The sequence below is a fragment of the Vombatus ursinus genome, unplaced genomic scaffold, assembly GCF_900497805.2.
Source record: "Vombatus ursinus unplaced genomic scaffold, bare-nosed wombat genome assembly UNPS02014848.1, whole genome shotgun sequence".
Lineage (NCBI taxonomy): Eukaryota > Metazoa > Chordata > Mammalia > Diprotodontia > Vombatidae > Vombatus > Vombatus ursinus.
Genome location: NW_020954626.1, coordinates 2821896 through 2842118, shown reverse-complemented (window position 1 = coordinate 2842118; position 20223 = coordinate 2821896). Strand labels below are relative to the sequence as shown.

General features: G+C 37.7%; 1 protein-coding gene across 1 annotated transcript in view; it reads right to left on the bottom strand.

Annotated features, from left to right (window-relative positions):
- SCG3 (secretogranin III) overlaps positions 1–20223 on the bottom strand; it is a 43256-nt gene that overhangs the window by 11168 nt on the left and 11865 nt on the right. Inside the window, exons 6-10 of the mRNA XM_027840885.1 lie at positions 19963–20112; positions 14301–14478; positions 11208–11324; positions 8155–8228; positions 7246–7390 (exon numbers count right to left, since the gene is read on the bottom strand). Coding sequence (XP_027696686.1) covers positions 7246–7390; positions 8155–8228; positions 11208–11324; positions 14301–14478; positions 19963–20112 — 664 coding nt within the window. The remainder of the gene's footprint in view (positions 1–7245; positions 7391–8154; positions 8229–11207; positions 11325–14300; positions 14479–19962; positions 20113–20223) is intronic.

Here is a 20223-nt window from a genome sequence, read left to right as displayed (position 1 = left end):
AAAATTTCCATGTGCAAGTCTCTTGATTCTGAATCTAGTACTTTTTCTAATTATGTGCTTGGTGCCTCTCAGTACAGGCTGCTTGGTGGTACAGGGGATAGAATGCTGTGCCAGGAGGAAGGAAGACCAACATTCAAATCTGGCCTCAGATATTTATGAGCTGGGTGACCCTGAGTAAATTGCCTAATCTCTCTTAGCCTTAAGTTTCCTCATCTGTAAAATGGGGATAATAATAGCATCTACCTCCTAGGGTTGTTGTGAGGATCAAATGAAATTATAATTATAAAGCATTTAGCATAGTACTGGGTATATAGTAGAGCATTATATAAATGTTAGCTATTATTATTATTAGTAGTAATTGTAGTATAGCCACTGGATCATAGGTTTAGAGGTAGAAAAAAATTAAAAAGTCAACAAGTGTGACCCCTTCATTTTATAGATGAGGATATCAAGGAGAGGAGAGATTAAATAACTTGCTCAGAGTCAGGCAGCTAGTATTGGAGGTGGGATTTGAAGCCAGATTTTTTTGACTCCAAGTCTACATTTCTATCCACTATGCCACCTAATTCTTTGCCATCAAATTGTTTACAGGCACCGTGATGGTATAATGAATAGTGTTGGACCTGGAGTCAGGAAAACCTCAGTTCATGGCTCAGACGCTTACAAGTTGTGTGACTCTGGGCGAGTCATTTAACCTGCCTGCCTCAGTTTTCTCAACTGTAAAAATAGGGATAATAATAGCACCTACCACCCAGTGTCATTGTGAGGATTAATTGAAATAATATTTGTAAAGTGATTTGAGAACCAGCTATATAGATGCTAGCTGTTCTTATTACAGTATAATAGGATAGAGGAAGGGAGATTAAAAAAAATCTATATATCACTAGGCAGAATGTGATCACTATTAAGTCCAAACAAAATGTAATGAAAACTTGCTTTGTGACCTTGGCAAAGTCAATTTGTGTCTCTGGAGATCAGTTTCCTCAATCTATCAAATGAGTTCAATTCAACTGACATTTCATTAAGCCTCTGCTACGTGCCAGGCACTGGGGACACAAAAGAGAAAGCAAAAACCAGCCTCTCCCCAACAGGACATCCTACCAAGGGAAATGAGTGAGTTGAACTAAATGTACCTCGAAGCCCACTTTCCAGCCCAAACATTCTGATTCTAGAAATTAGGCCAATTAAATCTTGCCCAGTAAAGGTCCTTAGAGAGTCTGTTTAGTGAAGAGATGAGTCATTAGTCATTAGTCATTAGTCATTAGCATTTAGGTTGTTTGTATGTAAATGATAGTTCTAAGTCCCTGAGGGTACTTGAAAACAGTTTGTTCTCTGAAATATTTTAAACACTGCTCCCACACTGTGTTTATAATATTAACTCTCACTACTAGGGGGCAAGGAGTAAAAGAGCTTCTTTAAACCAAAATAAACCTTAGCTCTGGCCTTGGCATATTAATGAAAATTCTGAATTTCTGGAGTCTAATAAGTAAAGGCAGTTTAAGGATACATTGGGAATGAATAGCAAGGCCTTCATTACAACCCTAAAATTTGAATGAAATTTTAAGAATTTGAAAGAAAATTTGAAATGAAAGGGATGCTAAATAAGTTTCTCGAGGAAATAAGAGTATGGTGATCCCATCCATTTTGGCCAAACAAACCTAGAATTATATGTATGGATAAATCAATAGAGAGATAGCTCTAGCATTAAGGGGAATTAGGAAAGGCTTTCTATAGAAGGTGGGATTTTATTCTTTCTTTCTTTCTTTCTTTTTTTTGACTAGGCAATGGGGTTAAGTAACTTGCCTAAGGTCACACAGCTACTAAGTGTTAAGTGTCTGAGGCCGCATTTGAACTCAGGTCCTCCTGACTCCAGGGCCGGTGTTCTATCCACCTAGCTGCCCCAGAAGGTGGGATTTTAGCTGGGACTGGAAGGAAACCAGGGAAGCCAGCAGGCAGAGGTGAGGGGGGAGAGTATTCTAGGCATGGGGGATAGGCGGTAGTAATAGACAGTATTTATATAGTACTTTAAGATTTGAAAAGCACTTTACAAATATTATCTCATTTTATCTTCACAACAATTCTGGGAGGGAGGCGCTATTATTATCTTCATTTGTATGAGGAAACTGAACCAGGGAAAATACCTGGAGTTTGGAGATGAGTGTTTTGTGCAAGGTAGTGCAGGGAAGCCACTGGATCACAAAGTATGGGAAAGGGAGTGAGTTGTAGGAAGACTGGAAAGGTAGGAGGGGGCCATTGAAAAACTTTGAACTTTAAACAGGATTTTATATTTGATCCTGGAGGAGTGAGGGACCCATTGGAGTTTATTGAATGGGAGATGGTGGTGGTGGTGGTCACATGGTCAGATCTTCGCTTTAGGATTAATATGACAATTTAGACTAAGAATAATCTAACAGCTGAGTGGAAGATGGACTGGAATGTGGAGAGACAAGTGAGGGAGGTCAACCGGCAGTCTATTGCAAAAGTCTAGGTATGAGGTGACATGGGCCTGCACCAAGGTGGTGGTAGTATCAGAGAAGAGAAAGGGGTGTTTTGGAGAGATGTTACAAAGGTAAAATTGACAGGACTTGGCAACAAATTGGATACGGGAGAGAACAGAGTGAAGTCACTCCTTCATGCTGAGTCTCTATTTTCCCTCTGGTTTTTTTTTTTTTAATATAGTTAAGATAAAATTGTATGTGGTCTTAAAACAAGCTGAAGCAAAGGGGAAGCATGCCAGAGAATCAACCCTGTATCATCTTAGTTGGGAAGCCATGTGGGCTTTCAATATCAGAACGGTTAATTTGTCATATAGATTTGTTCTGACCTCAATTTGCTCCTCCTGACCCGGGAAAATTGCTTTGTTCTATACTATGAACACAGAAGACAGAAATCTCTATACTTAAATGACTCAATAAGTGTGATATAGTTTCCAAAATGATACAGAGTAAGGCTCACTTACAGAAATCATGAAACCAATGGGAAATACAAAAAAATCTGGAAAGATTTTTATGAAATTAATGCAAGTAAAAAAAAACCAGAGAACTAGAAAATGGGAGCTAACTCTAGGAAAAATGTATTTTATTCAATTCATTAACTAAATAGGGACAGTAGGGTGAGTCAGAGCTGTTCTTCCATTTGGTGAGCAGCCCTGACCATTCTATTCCAAGGGGAACGACTGTAACGGTTATACTTATTCATTGAAACTAATTAACCTAAATGTAAATAGTTATTAAACTAGTTGAACTGTTTGTATTGATATAAAATACAAACTTGGGCAGCAAATTCATGTCAAACGTCTTATAGCAATCAATATACTTATGTCTTAAAATAAGAAATTATGAGCCTTCCTTCCCCCACACTGGCTCCCCTCCACACCCCCCCTCCCCATTCTTCCCCTGTCCGGTAGGGCGGGAGGCAATTGCAAATCTGTCCCAGACTTGAACAAGTTAGCATAGGCTGATGAAAGACAAAGGAAAACAGACTCTCACATTAAGACACAGCTCTCTGGGAAATTCAAGGGTTCATTCCTTAGCCTCACAGTCATGAAAAGGATAGGGACGGAGATCATCTTCTACCTGTATTATATTGTAACAGTCTCCTTGCTAATGATGTTCTTGCTTCCATTCTCTCTCTGAGCTCCTATCTCTCTTGCATGCATTCAAACCTGAGTGGTTTTTCATTAGGCCACTGTCTTAATCTTTACTGAGAGATACAATCTTACTCTATCACTTCTTCCAATGACTGATGATGCTCTTGACAGGTCTATCCTGCGTCTTCTGCCCTGAGGAAAATGTAGCAACGAGCACTTACATATCCAGTTTCTGCCATAGTTGTTTTCATATTATGTAAGAATTCTTCTCTAGTTTGACTCCCTCTAACCTAGACCTTAAGCCAGATCTATATTTTCTCCTCCCATTCCCCATCGTATCACTGCATAAACCATCAAAACCTCATAAACATTTGTTGAATGAAAGAGACAGGAAGTTCAGACAACTTTGGCCTCCACCAGAATGAAAGTTTCCACTGTCCTTTCCAGTAATGAAAGCTGGAATTACAGATCATCGGACTAGAAAAACAGATCATTTTTTTTCCCACATAAAAGTAAACTAACTAACCATAAATATAAATATAGGAGCATATATTTTAGTGACTTTGTCTTGTGGAATGTAATTCTATTCGTTCAGCAAATGTTAATCTTTGATTCCAGTTCTGGCTGGAGATAGCAAAAATAGCTTAAAATTTTATATATATATATATATATATTTTTTAAGACAAAACCTCCTCATTTTATCCAACACCTTCAGCCTCTATGGAATGTTTCACAAATTTGATAACAATAAAATTCCATTGAAAGAGTTTCACTCTTTTTATCTCCTTTTCTACTTCTAATGGGGCTTCTCATGACCTTCAATCCCTGAGTAATCAACTCCTGAATAAATAGTAATCAATAATGTAACTTAAACCTCCCTTTTCAAAAAACAAGTGACCTTTCTTTTGTTAAAAATGAATAGGATATCTTCAAAACTGAGGAAACTGAGGCTGAGAGGTTAAATGAATTGTCTAGTACTCTATCCACTTCACCAAGTAATTACCTACTTCTGGGACCATTCTTTGGGACAGCCCCAAGGAAGTAACTCTCAGAAAGAAGAAAACTCATATTTTTGAAAAATGTTGACCATAGCATTATTTGTAATACATGTGAAAAAAAAAACTGGAAACAAATAAGTACCCAGTTAACTAGAGAACAGCTAGTTCATATCCTATATGAACATAATGGAATATTATTGTGCCATGGGGAATGATCATAGAGCTGAAAGGGACCTTAGGGGCCATTGAGTACAATTTCCTAATTTTAAATAGCAAAAGATGAAAGGTTTAATGATTTTGCTAAGGTCACAGAGCTAGTAAACGCCTGAGGTATGATCTGAGTTTAGGGTAGCTAGGTATCAGAGTGCACAGAACTCTGGGCCTGGAGTCAGGAAGACCTGAATTCAAGTCACTTCCTAGCTAGGTGACCCAGGGCAAGTCGCTTAATCCTATTTGCCTCAGTTTCCTCACCTGTAAAATGAGCTGTAGAAGGAAATGGCAAACCACTCCAATGTCTTTGCCAAGAAAACCACAAAAGAAGTCATGAAGAGTTGGACATGACTGAAACAACTGAACAACAAAATCCTGATTCCACGCCTAGCACTTTATGCACTGTACAAATATGAAGAATTCAGAGAAACACAAGAAGATGCAGGTATGTAGAGGGAAGAAAGCAGAACCAAAATAACAATGCATACAATTTCCACCAGGATGAAAATAAATCCAACATTCAGAAATTTAAAAATTCTGGTCTAATATAGCACCAGCCTTTGGATCATAGTGTCAAAATTAAAGGCAGATCTTTAAGTAGAAATTATGGGACCAGGGGTAAATGCAGTTGACTGGTGAGGGGGAAGGGATGCAATTACATTATGACCACAGGACTTCTCCTTTGTCGATTGGAGTCAGAAGTCATAGGAATGTAGGAGGATTAGAAATTGGAACTGGGGTGTCAGGGTTTTGGTTTTTTGTTTTTTTTTTAAGAAGGCAGGGATTACAGTATAGAAAAAGACTGAGTCAGTTACTTAATTCATCAGAGAGCAGGGAAAGCAAGCTGGAAGCCCATACCTGACTGCAATAAGGATCTGAATTAAATTCTTTAAACAAGGGGAGGTCTAGGGTCTGAGAGGGAGGATCTGAAAGTGGCAGGAGCAAAGATCATGTTAATCCTTCTTCCCGATCCTTTGTACTAGAGAAGTCAACCCTGGAGACAGTGCCAAGAGATGTGTCTTCATGAGAAAGCTAGGGTTTGGTGAGCACCAGAAAATGAAAGGAATGTGAGAGGAACAGATCTAGGATCGGAGGGAGTATTTAAAAATTTTTTTGAACAATAGAGGAGGGTTCCAGATGTTGTAGTGGACACAGGGCAGAAGGGTTAGAGCCCAGGTAAGGCTGGGGCTGACCCGGTTGAAGATTGCAGTAGGAAGAGAGGCAGCAAAGGAAAAGGGTTTCAAAGCGGGGCAGGATGGGGTGGGGCGACAGAAGAGATAATTGCAGGTGCAGTTGTGATTGTTCCCTTCCCCCTCTTACTTCAGCGTCCTCTGCTAGGGTGTGCCTCCCCTCTCCCAACACCAGGGCTGCTTTGGCTATTGCCATGGAGCAAGGTGGGGGGAGGGAGGGCCTTATTCTTTCCTCTTCTCCCAATTTCTGTGGCCAGAAACCCATTTCCCTCAGCCTCAGCATAGTTGGCCTTCTATTTCAACCCCTAGAGGCTGTAGGAGATTAAGAGCCCTGCACACTCTTTACACAATGATAAGGATGAAACAGCTGCGTCCCTTCTCCCCTAACCCTGATATATTTTTTAGGAAGGGGTTGTTTGGGTATTTGTTGTGTCAAAACAAAATGTATCGAATAAATTAAAAAAAAACCACTGGCACTGATTTAAATACATACATGTACATATATTCACATATATTTGTACACACACAATATGCATGTGTATATATGCACACAGTACACATATGGGTATGTATATACAGGCACACGCACATACACGTGTGCATATACAGATGTATGTACATATATGTGTATAGGTGCACATACACATGTCTGTGTTTATACATACACATACATACATACATACATATAATGTTATCATAACATCCAGGGTAGCTTCCAAGGGTAGCTTTTCTCATTTGATTTTTTTTTAAGAAGTTTGTATGAGTTTTTTTTATGCAAGATTTATTACTAAGCACAAGTCGTAGACCATAGCAACCTAATTAGCTATGGCATAATAAAAAACACAGTGGCTTTAGCGTGAGAATGATGTTTAAATTCCTGTGCCCCTAGCTGTGTGAGTTTGGGGGCACGTCCCATAACCTCCCTAAGTTTCATTCTCCTTATCTATAAAATGGGTATAATTATATTTGCATTATCTTCCTCACAAGGTTGTTGTGAGGAAAGTATCTGGTAAATCTTAAGACAGCACATAAATTTAAGTCATGATAATGACTTGAAAGTATGGGCAATTGGTTCTGGAGTATTGGAGCAAGCCCGTTGGCTTCAGAATGTGAACAGTATAGCACATCCAATAGCCAGGTAATTGTATCACCTTTGTATACAAATTTTGACTCCTGTGTACTAATTGTCAAACCTTTCTCTGGTGTGGGGAAACAGATACCTCCATCTCATCATAAGCCAAGGGTGACGATTCTATACCTTCTGGTTCCTCGTTGTTTTGGTGTGTGTTAGACCCATCTTTTGTGGAATCTTTTTGTGTTCCATATTCCTTTTCCATTTTAGCTGCTTCCTCCTTTGTACTGTCTGTTTCTTCATGACTCTTATCTGAAGGAACCATAAGCAAAGAGGTACTGTTATATCTACAATTCGAGAGCGGTTGTTAACTACTTAAATGGTAACTGTCTGTTGTTATGTGGGATGGTATGAAGTGGAAACCTAGCAATTTTCTATTCAGTTTAATTAATATAGGCAACAAAAACTGGGCAAATCAGGCCTGTGGTGAATTTTGGGAGACTAAAACCATCCAGTTTGGATGTTTTTAATTAATTGAAAAAACAGTACAATTCTCTACTGTATAGATACAGCCATTCATTCCAAACTGAACAATCCTAGAGAATCAGACCTTCATGTTCCTGAATTTTTAGCAGGCCTTTATTCCTATGAACGCTATCTTCTCATCCCTTAATTCTACATAAGGAACCAAAGGGGGAAATTGGCAGACTAAAAGAGGTCATTCATTGATGTTCGACATCAGTGGAACCTACTAAAAATAGATAAAAATACATGCGTATTCTTTCTAGGAAGTTGAAAAAAAAATTCACAATCACCACTAACACCACTTGGAAATAGGTAATACGGTGATAACTGTGCAATAAATGCTGCAATAATAGGATCATATAATCTTAGAATTGCAAGAGATTTTAGAGGTCACCTAGATGCATGCATTCCCTGGTAGTCAATTTAGGTCTATCCCTCTTATCCCAAGTCTTTCAAAACTACAGTCTAGTGACTGCTTATTATTAAACACAGGCCTTTTTCACTAATCTAAATGATATTGGTCCTTTTTAAGGCCATGAAGGAAATAATAAGAAAAATACCTGAAATGAATCTGTTTTTATTGTCAGTGGCATTTTTGTCGAGCTTATTCTTGGTTTGTAGAGCTATTGTTGCATCCAAGTTTTCTGGAAAAAAGAAGGTCCCATTTAAAAATTCCAAGTTTTGATTTTAAAAAGCTTGAAAAATCTTTCAAAAAGCAAACAAACAACTTAACCTAATAAAAATGGATAGGGAAGCGGTCGAGTCTGAACTAGATTGTATTTTGTAGCATTATGTAATTCTACAGTTGAAAAGAACCTTAGAGATCTTCCAGGCCAACTTCCCTCCCAATTCTTTTCAGGTATCCTTCTGACAATATCCCAGGAAGACTCTTATCCAGCTCCACCTGTATAGTGTAAATAACAGGAGACCATGTCCTTTTCTTCCTTGTATTCTGCTTATTTTTCAGCACTGTGCTGGGCACAACATCAGAGTATAATGCCTCATAGTAATGCTCATTGGTACTTAAAACTGTTATTGCTCACCAAGACATGAGCACAGATCCTCAAAATAACAGAATCAGTTATATCACTCTTGCCTTTTTCTTCTTTGTCCAAGTAACTAGGCTTTTGCCTCATTCCATCAAGAAATCTGGTCGCCTGATTGTTCCTTTGTGACTCTAGAGCATCTGATCTGTTAATATGGTAGTCTAGCTAATATCCATATTCAGGGCTATGCAAACTCTCCAGTATCTCTTCTCACAACAGATTATGTTACACCCCCCTGGGGCAAGGCTGGCATAACTTGTAGTAGGGTAATAAATCAGGGAGGGGAAATGGCAATCCCTGCTTGGGGCCAAGGAGTTGAAGATGGAAGGAGAACAACTGGAAACCAGAAAGGAGGGTTAGGTTCATACCAGGTTTCTGCAGAGTGCAGAGTTATGGGAAGAGAGCCTGATTGCCTGGCAGAAGTTTAAAGCAGGAGGCAGTAAGAGGGTCCATTTGTGTTTAAGAAGTCAAAATTCATGGGCTGCCAAAAAGATAACCATTTGCCTGACTCAACATGATTCACCAAAGCTTCAGTCTTTTTAATGCTGCTGCTGGTATTTTCTGTTTCTGGAAAATGCTGATAACCTGGGAGACTTGTGGGTAGGGTCCACTAAGCCTCCTTATGATTCAGCCAGCTCTTCTGGACCACAGTCATGGATGACATCTTCCCCCACCTCCATTCAGATTGTGGCTTGATAATGTGGCAAGACCTCTAATAACTCTGGGTCATGTACATTGTGTGTTAGCTTCCATGTCCTGTCCGCAGGCCCATATCCCTGCCAATCTACTTAAAATAATAGCTAACATTTGTATAGTGCTTACTATGTGCCAGACACTGTGATAAGCACTTTATGATTCTTATCTCATTTAATTCTCACAACAAACATGAGAGGTAGGTGCTATTATTATCCCCATTTTACAGATGAGGAAACTGGAAGTTAAATGACTTGCCCAGAGTCACACAGCTAATAAGTTGAGAGATGATGTGAAATGGAAGTCTATGAATCTAGAAAATTTCCTTTTAGGAACAAGTAGGTGACCTTAGCTGTGGTGAGAAGTCTGGCACCGGGGAGCATCTTATCAAGATATCATCTACCAGGAGCAGCTATGTGGCATAGTGGATAGAACACCAGTCCTAGAGTCAGAAAGACCTGAGTTCAAATCTGGTCTCAGATATTTAGTAGCTATGTGACCCTGGGCAAGTGACTTAACCCCAGTTGCCTCCCCTCCCCCACAAAAGTCATCTACTGCCATGATAGCACCATACTTCACAAGCCTGTATAGAAATTTAACATTACTATCATGGGTAGAGGCGAGTTGGCACAGGTCACAATAAGTCTGATGGATGTCTAGCTTGGACACAGACTTCACGTAACTGTACCTAATTCTCAGTGCTATGATATAGTTGTAGCAATCAGAAGCCACACATGACAGTGGAGAGCCCTGAACAGGATTGGCTCCTGCGGCCCACGCCAGATCATTGTGGCAGAGGGAAGAGCGTCTCTCACCAAGAGTCTCAGGAGGTATGTACAGGAATGAATGGAGGGTGCAGAAGCCCTCCCTGTCTTTGGGTGCCAACATTATGATTGCTTGGAGGGTGAGAAATGGGGCCTGATTGTATATAGATATTCTGTTGCTTTTGTTGTCAGATTAACTCTAACAGCTCCAGTTCACAGAATTACAGAATCTTACCATTGGAACGGACCTGAGAGAGGTCATCTGATCCAGTTCATGTGTACCTGAGCAGAAATCCTTTCTGTAACATCCCTGAAAAGATGCCATGCAGCCTTTGCTTGAAGACTGCCAGCAATGAAGAAATCGCTGCCTCTTGAGGCATCATCTTCTCTGTTTGGACAAGTTCAACTCTTAGGAAGTTTTTCCTTACAGTGAGTGAGCAGAATCTGTCTCTTTGTAAATTCTGTCTAGTTCTTCCCCAGGGGCCAAACAGAGCTGGTCTAATCCCTCTTTCATATGACAGCTTTTCAAACTCTTGAAAACAGCAATTCTGTTCCTCCCCAAATATTCTTGTCTTCAGGCTTGATGGTATGGTGTTTTAAATATCCCAGGGTCATCAATAGGAACAACAACAAGCATTGTAAAAATTCTTTTGTAGAAAAAATATAAGTTAAATGAGTAGCTCAGAGACATATAGCTAATAAGCATTTGAGCCAGGAGAAGGAACCATGGTGTAGTTGTGCCAGGAGAGGGAGCGGACCACTCTTCCCAATATGTTTCCCAAGTACCTGCTGGGCCACAGCCTGATGTCTAAACCATCTTCCAGTCTGCCTGCCCCCCACCACACCTGGATGGGGCATGGGCTGGAGAAGAACCAGGAAGTGTAGGGCCAACAATCTCTGGCCTACAGAAAGGAAAAGAGTATTGGCCCCTCCTAACCTTCCCCCTGTCAGATAGTTGTGCTGAGGACAAAGTACCACAGTTTGTCATGGTTATGGTTCTGACCAATCTTTTGGGCAAAATTGTGAATTAACTACAAATCTACCTAACTCTATTACAGTGTTTGATACACACCCAGCTTTGTAGATTCAAGTCTATTCTTATAACAAATAGCATTCTTACCAAGGTATGAAACACCTTCTTCTGGAGAAATTGTGCCATATTTAACCATCATCTTCACAAAGTCAATCAATGTCTTCATTATAGTAATCAGTGTTTCTTTCTCTTTAGCCTCTTTCTCTATAGAGAGAAATCATATATATGAAAAGGACACAAAAAATAAAAGGATATAAATCATTGTACAAACAATTAAAATGTACCCTCATTTTTGATGACCACTTAAGATTCTCTCATTCATTCATTCACTTACTCATTTAACACATATTTATTACATGCCCACTATATCTAATGCTCTATGGTTGGTGCTGGGGAAAATAAAAAAATATGGTACAAAAATATGGTATTGATCACATATCCCTCCCCGCCCCAACTGGGTCATATAAAACTTGAGTGTGGCCTACAATGTTATTTTTCAGGGTATATTATTTTTCCATTCAAAGATATCTCATTCTAAGGGAGAATGATTGCTGACATTTGGACCAAAACACTAAGTAAGACATAAAATCATATAATTTCCTTCTACAAAGAACCATGGCTCATCTAGTCCAAATTGCCAGTCTTCCAGATGAGGTCAAAAAGGTTAATCTATTTGCCCAATGTAGAGGTAATAAGCAGCAGAGCTGGAATTAGAACCCAGTGGGACATGGTTCAGCTTAATTCAACAACATCGATTAATTAATTAGTTAATAATTAATATTGCTGATTGTGTACAATATATTGTGCCAGAAGGTGAGTTAAAAAAAAAGAAAAGAATAAAGAAATAGTCCCAGATCTTAAGAAGCTTACATTCCAGTATAATGTGCTTAAAATCTAGTAGGCGGAACCAAAACACGTTTATAGATAAATATAATAGAAATTACAGCACAATGTATATAAGGTGTATAATATGCTATGTGGTACAGTATTTTGAAGAAATATTTTATATTACGTTTTGTAAAAAAAGCCTATTCATTCATGGTAAGAAGCGGGGGAAGGGGAAAGGAAGAAGCATTTATATAGAATCTTCTGAGTCAGACACTGCTAAGTGCTTTACAGATATTATCTCATTTGAAGATAAGATAAAAAAGTCAGTGAACTACTGGGTTTCACCATTTACCTCTGAATCAAACCAAGTGTTGAAAATAGATTAAATGTTTAAAAACTTTTAAAATGTATAGACAAGGGCAAATAAGAGATAAAGTAAGGGCAAGGGAATATGGCAGAGGAGCAAGGCAAAGGGCTGTCAATGACAAACTTTAGCAACCTCATCATTTTGTCTATAGCTACATCTGCATTGGCACATTTCATAATCATTGAAACACAGTCTTGGAGGCTGAAGGAATGACCTTCAGTGGCAAGTAGTGACTCACCAGGTAAAGAGGGATAGGATTTTCAGCTGGGAATCTGCTTCCTAATGCTACACAATGACTCAGAAATGGGCCAATAAAGATGACAAAGTCCTGGAGACTGTAGCAAGTCTGACTCAGTCTGGATGGTATCACCTACACCCGTTCAACCTGGAGGTGGAGGAGAAGGGGTATTCTCCAGAAATGAAGTTACATGCACATATTCAGAATGAGTTGTTACTGTGTCCACTGGGTTTGTTCACCTGTTTGTTACCTAGAAGAGGCATGACTGTGGAATGAAAACAAAAGGCACTGAGAAAACATTTTAAAACAGCAGAATGAGTCTAAATATTTCAACAGGGAAAAGTAAGGATGCTAAGAAATGTTGGGGAGAATCTCTTCCATGTGCCTAGTCTGGATAGGATTCACTCGGGTGAAGAAATATATAACATTTACAGAAGGATAAATAAGGCTATATGAGTTTTTTTGTTTGTTTGTTTGTCTTTGGTGAGGCCATTGAGTTTAAGTGACTTGCCCAGAGTCACACAGCTCGTAAATGTCAAATGTCTGGTCTGGGACCAGATTTGAACTGAGGTCCTCTTGATTCCAGGGGCGGTACTCTCTCCTGTGCCACCTACCTGCCCCCTGTATGAGTTTTAACAGTGAGATTGGGGGGCAGAGTGAAAGGGGAAAGAAAAGGAACTAGAGGTTTATTTGGGTAAATCTCTATGGGGAAAGGAAATGCTTCTAAGCATTATAGTTTATTATAGAATAAATAGTCTTTAATTATTGTGTGTAATATATTAGTATATTCCTTGACTGATGATGACCCAACTAATTTGAACTTTTAATTAAATGGTTTGAGTTAGTGAGAGGGGGTAGGGTATGCTTCCTATTTAGAAGAACAAAGTCAAATGATAATAAAACAAGCTAAAATCAAACATTTATAAATAAAGTCTATACATTCATAGTAAGAAAAGCAATAAAGAAACCATAGGGTATTAAAAAACAGCTCTAGAATATTCAGCCTAATCTCCTTTCTCTTGATTCTCTCTAACACTCTAAGATCCCTGAGGTTGATAATGAGCTGATATGTGTTGAGAAGCCCAGTGTATGTGACAGTGCTGTTGTTCAGTTGTACCCAACTCTTTGTGACCCCATTTGGGGTTTTCTTGGCAAACATACTGGAGTGGTTTGTCATTTCCTTCTCCAGCTCATTTTACAGATGAGAAAACTGAGGCAAACAGGGTTAAGTGACTTGCCCAGGGTCACTCAGTTAGGAAATATCTGAGGACAAATTTGCCAGCTGCCCTAGGACGTAGTAGACCCATTATAAATGTTTGCTGATTAGTTGCAAGATCCTGAGTTACCCAGGAGAAAGTTAATCATCTTCTACATAAAGTCTTTCCTGATACTCGAGTGCTCTCTCTCAAAAATTTACCTTGCATTTATTTTCCATTTGTTTTGTATATATTTATTGATGCACATGTTTTCTCACCTAATAGATTAAAAGGTCCATGAGGGCAAAGACTGTTTCATTTTTGTCTTTATATCCCCTGTACCTAGCCCAGTGCCTGGCACCTAGTAGGAGCTAAATAAATGCTTATTGACTGGTTCAAGACAGACTAAATGTTGGCAAATCTTGTGCTCTCTCCAAGCTCTCAGTATATCAGCTACTTGATAGGAAGTGACTGCAGAAGGCTGAAAGCAAGACAGAACATTTTTAGATTCAATATTTCCATCAAATACGGTAATATTTCAGAATATTTACCTGAGTCAATGCTTTTTAGTAGTGCATAAAAGTTTGGAAAATACTGGAGGTCATCAAAATTGTCTTCGGTATAAAGTTTGTTTCTTCTTTCCAAGGTGTTAGGCATGGTCCAGGTCTTACGTACTGTATCATCACTTTCTCCATTAGTAGGACCATCTTGAATGGTTGGTTTTAGAGTCTACAGTGGCAGTGGGAAATTTCATTAAAAAACAAAACAAAACAAAACCTCAGATATATTTTGTTAGAATAAATGCAATTGCAACTTGTTTTTCCTTTTTATTTGGGCCTTGATTGTGGAGGGAAAAGTTTCTCCCTTTTCACCGTAACTGTAGCAATAATAACAATGATAAAAATAATAATAACTAATATTTATGTGGTGCTTTAGGGTTTGTGAAGCTCTTTACATATTAACTCATGTAATCTTCCTAACAACCCTGTGAGGTAGTTGCTATTATTATCCCTACTTTGCATATGGGGAAATGGGGACATAGGGAGGCCAAGGGACTGGGACAGGGTCACACAGCTAGTAAGTGTATCTGAGGCAGGATTCAAATGCAGGTCTTCCTGATTCTGCTTTGGCTCAGACATGTTCTGCCTATCTAACAGAATAGACAGAATGGGCAGATTAAAACAATATATAAGGTACATAAGTCAAAGTAAGTAAAGTTGTTTTTTTTTTTAAAGGAAAAGAACATCAATAAAACAAAAATACAAACAAGAAGAAAGTTCAGAAAGGGACAAAAATGCAATTTTGTTATAACCTTGTTAAAATCAATATACACATATTGGGGGAAGGAACTAAGTCTATGATTTTATCCATGTAGTCTGGGCCATGACTCCAGTCCTGGAGTCAGGAAGACCCAAGTTCAAATTTGGCCTCAAACACTAGCTGTGTGACCTTGGACAAGTCATTTAACCCTGTTTGCCTCAGTTTCTTCATCTGTAAAGTGAGCTGTAAAGTGAGAAGGAAACGACAAACCACTCTAGTATCTCTGCCAAGAAAACCCTAAATGGGGTCACAAAGAGATGGGCATGACTGAAATGATTGAACTACAACAACAATAAGAAATTCCCACTGAGGCAGATTGGCTGCCCTGCAATTTATAGTACCAGAGAGTGGTCTGGGAGCCCTGAGAATGGAAGCGATTTGCCCAGGCCTCACATGGCCAGTATGGGCTAGACACAGGTCTTAAACCCATGGCCTTCCTGACTCAGAGGTCAGTTTTCTACTCACTCTGCCAGAGGGGTCTACATGTGGTCCACAACACCCTGTAGTGCTTCCAGAACCAGATTAAAATGCAATTGGGAAATATTTAGCAAAATGAATAAAATAAAATAAAGCATAGATATGTGAATTTGTGGTTTTCTCAATCACTATGCACGTGCAAGGACCCTTATATATGATTCAGCACCCTATTTTTATTTGAATTTTATACCACTGCACCACACCATGGATGCCTCTCTAATACATATTTTTAAAAAACAAAATGTATGAAATAGAAGTTCATAGTTTTATATACAATCCTCTTTTTTGTCCTTTTATGTTTGAATATTTGTGTTTGTTGATAATTATTAAGTTCATAATAAAAAAAAAGGAAAGAAGAGTAAGGAAAGATCATGGAGAGTAACAGTGAGAGTAACCATTCAGCCTGGGCAGAGTGCAGGAAGGCTATCACCTTCTTTGATCAATATAGAATGCCTCCCTTGGGAGTGGTTTTCAGGTGCCCTTTGAAAGATAGGGGGAAGGTGGCAAGCTACAGGGAAAAAGAAGAGACAATTTAGGCCTATGGTACTGTTTTGGGGGAGGCTCAAAGGCAGTTGTAGGATGAACAGATGAAAAATTTATTTTCAATAAATATGTTTGCTATGATCATGAGAGGCAGACTAGCACATTGTAGGATTTCTCAGGAAATAAGACAATCAAGGCACACTGGTAAAGGACCTTAAAAGAAGAGGTGATGGGTTTGGAGCTGATCCCAATGGGAAATTACAGCAGAATTTTAAAGGAAAGGGGCAATATGGTGCTGATACCTAAACCAGGAAGAATCAAAACAGAAGAAGAAAACTATAGACCAATTTCCCTAATGAATACTGACGCAAAAATTTTAAATAAAATACTCACAAAAAGATTATAGCAATATATCACAAGGATCATACATTCTGACCAGGTGGGATTTATACCAGGAATGCAGGGCTGGTTCAATATTAGAAAAACTATCAGCATAATTGACCATATCAATAACAAAACTAGCAGAAATCATGTGATTATCTCAATAGAAGCAGAAAAAGCCTCTGACAAAATACAGCACTCATTCTTATTAAAAACACTAGAGAGCATAAGAGTAAATGGAGCTTACCTTAAAATGATAAGTAATATTTATCTAAAACTATTAGCAAGCATTATCTGTAATGAGGATAAGCTAGAAGCCTTCCCAATACAATCAAGGGTGAAGCAAAGATGCCCATTATCACCTTTGTCATTTAATATTGTACTAGAAATGTTAGTTATAGCAATAAGGGAAGAAAAAGAAATTCAAGGAATTAGAATAGGCAATGAGGAAAGAAAACTATCACTATGTTATACCTAGAAAGTCCTAGAGAATCAACTAAAAATCTACTTGAAATTATTAACAGTTTTAGCAAAGTTGCAAGATACAAAATAAACCCAGGCAAATCATCAGCATTTCCATATGTTGCAAATAAAGTCTAGCAGCAAGAGATAGAAAGAAAAATTCCATTTAAAATAAGACATTATAAAATATTTGGCAGTCTACTTGCCAAGATAACCCCCGGAACTATATGAACACAACTATAAAACACTTTCCACACAAATAAAGTCAGATCTAAACAATTAGAAAAATATTAATTGCTCATAGGTAGGCTGAGTCAATATAATAACAATGACAATTCTACTTAAATTGGTCTATTTTTTCAGAACATACCAATCAAACTATCAAAAAATTATTTTATAGAGCTAGAAAAAACAATAAAATTCATCTGGAAGAACAACATATGAAGGATATCAAGGGAATCAATGAAAAAAAATGCTAAAAAAGGTGGTCTAGCTGTACCAGATCTCAAACTGTATTATAAAGTGGTAATTATCAAAACAATCTGGGACTAAGATATAGAGTGGATCAGTGGAGTAGATTAGGTACAAATTACACTATACTAAGTGGCCACAGTAATCTAGCATATGATAAACCCAAAGATCCAAGCTTTTGGAACAAAAACATGTTATTTGACAAAAACTCCTGGGAAAACTGGAAAATAGTATGGCAGAAACTAGGTATAGACTAAGATTTCACATTGCATAGCAAGATAAGGTCCAAATAGGTACATGATTTACACCTAAAGGATGATACCATAAGCAAATTAAGAGAGCATGGAGTAGTTTATCTGTCAGACTTATGGACAAGGGAAGAATTTGGAACCAAAGACAATATAGAGAGTAGTACAAAATGTAAAATGGATAATTTTGATCATATAAAATTAAAAAGTTTTACACAAACAAAACCGATGCAACCAAAATTATAAGGAAAGAAAACTGGGAAAAAATTTGCAACAGGTATCTCTGATAAAAGCCTTATTTCTCAAATATATAGAGAATTGAGTCAAATTTATAGAAATAAGAGCCATTCTTCAATTGATAAATGGTCAAAGGATATGAACAGGCAGTTTTCAGACGAAGAAATCAAAACTATCTTTAGGCATATAAAAAATGCTCTAAATCACTATTGATTAGAGAAATGCAAATTAAAACAATTCTGAGGTACCACCTCACACCTCTCAGATTGGCCAACATGACAAAACAGGAAAATGATAAATGTTGGAGAATATGTGGGAAAACTGGAACACTAATGTACTGTTGGTGGAATTGTGAACTGATCCAACCATTCTGCAGAGCAATTTGGAACTATGCCCAAAGGGCTATAAAACTATAATACCTTTGATCCAGAAATACCACCGCTAAGTCTATATCCCAAAGACATCCAAAAAAGGGAAAAGGATCTATTTATACAAACATATTTATAGCAGATCTTTTTTTTATTTTGCACCAAGAATTTTATTTTTTTAAAAAAGATATTATATACTATCCATCTCCAGAGAAAGAACTGATGGAGTCTGAATGCAGATTGAAGCATACTTTTTCTTTACTTTATTTTTCTTGTTTTTTTTCTGTGTGTTTTCTTTGTGTTTTCTTTCACAACATGACTAACATGGAAATATGTTTTGCATGACTGCACATATATAACCTATAACAAATTGCTTGCCTTCTCAATGTGTGGAAAGGGAGGAAGGGAGGGAGAAAAAAAAACAAATGTTAAAATTGTTTTTACATGTAATTGGAGAAAAAATAAAATATTTTGTTAAAAAAGATATTGTATTGAATTGGTATTCTAGGGGGAGACAAAGCACCAGTTTTCCTCTTTATGAATGAGTTGTTCTACAGAACAATTAAGCAAGACTGTCGAATATTTTCTACAAGTTAGTTTTAGGTCGTTCTGGCCCAATGCAAAGGGGCAGAATTTGGACTCAGATTGGAGTTTGAACCCCAGCTCTGTAGCAGATCTTTCTAAAGGCCACTAAAAATTGGAAATTAAAGGGATGCCTATCAACTGGGAAATGACTAAACAAGCTATGGTATGTGGTTGTAATTGAAAATTATTGTGCTATAAGAAATGAGAAGGATGATTTCAGAAAAACCTGTCAAGATTTACATGAACTGATGTATAGTGAAGTGAACAGAACCAGGAGAACATTGTACACAGTAACAGCAATATTGTTTGATGAAGAGTTGTGAATGACTTAGTTATTAGCAATACAATGATCCAAGACAATCCCAAAGGACTGATGAAGCATACTATCCACTTCGAGAGAAAGAACTGATATTATTTGAATACAGACTGAAGCCTGCTATTTTTACTTTCTTTCATTTTTTTCTTTTATTCTTTTTATTTCTTTATTTCTTTTATTTCTTTTATTTGAGTTTTCTTATATAAAATGACTAATATGGAAATGTTTTATATAATTGCACACATGTAACCTATATTTGATTGCTTACCATCTCAGGGAGGGGGTACAGGAAGGAGGGAAAGACAGAATTTGGAATTCAAAACTTTAAATAAAAATGTCAAAAAAAATAAAGGAGAGGGGAATGATGTTGAACAAAATGTGCAGAGAAGACAACTTGATTACCATCTGTAGGATATTCTAAACACTAGAAGTCTAGCAAGGAGAAGATATAATGGTCCTGTAAGAGATGGCATGGGTCCAGAGAGAGAGGGGTAGATACAGGAGGTGGGATATGCAACTAAGTGAGATGATCAGGCCTCCTATTCAACATGTGAAATAAAAGAGATAAGTTGAAGATTGATTACATTTTTATGCTTGAGTTACGTTTACTGTGAGAAGGTGGACAAATCAGTTGGTCAATAAATCAACAAGCATTTATTAAACACCTTATACATACCGGGCACTGTGTTAAGTATTGGAGATGGTAATGGAATAGAAATAATACTTCTTGAAAAGGGAAATCATTATAATACTTGTATCAGTCATGCTTTCCTTAGATAGCTTTTATTTATTCCCTAAAGGGAAACACTATTTAAATCTTTAAACTTAATGCTATTTCATAATGTGTACTGCTAAAAACACTCACCATTTCCTCTGGGAGGTTTTCAGCATAGTTCTCTGTCCTGCTGGAAGGATAATCAGGTTCTTCCTCATTATTTCTGGCTTCCTTAGAGATTAACTTCTGTAAGACCTCGGCCACTTCATCTTCCAGTGTGTATGCTTGACTTTCTGTAATCTGTTACCAAGGTGTTAAAAAGTTTAAAAAATGGCTTTCTGAATGAACTTTGGTCAGTCTTCTTAGCCATACCAACAATGGGTACAAACTTGAAGGTCTTTTATCCTTGAG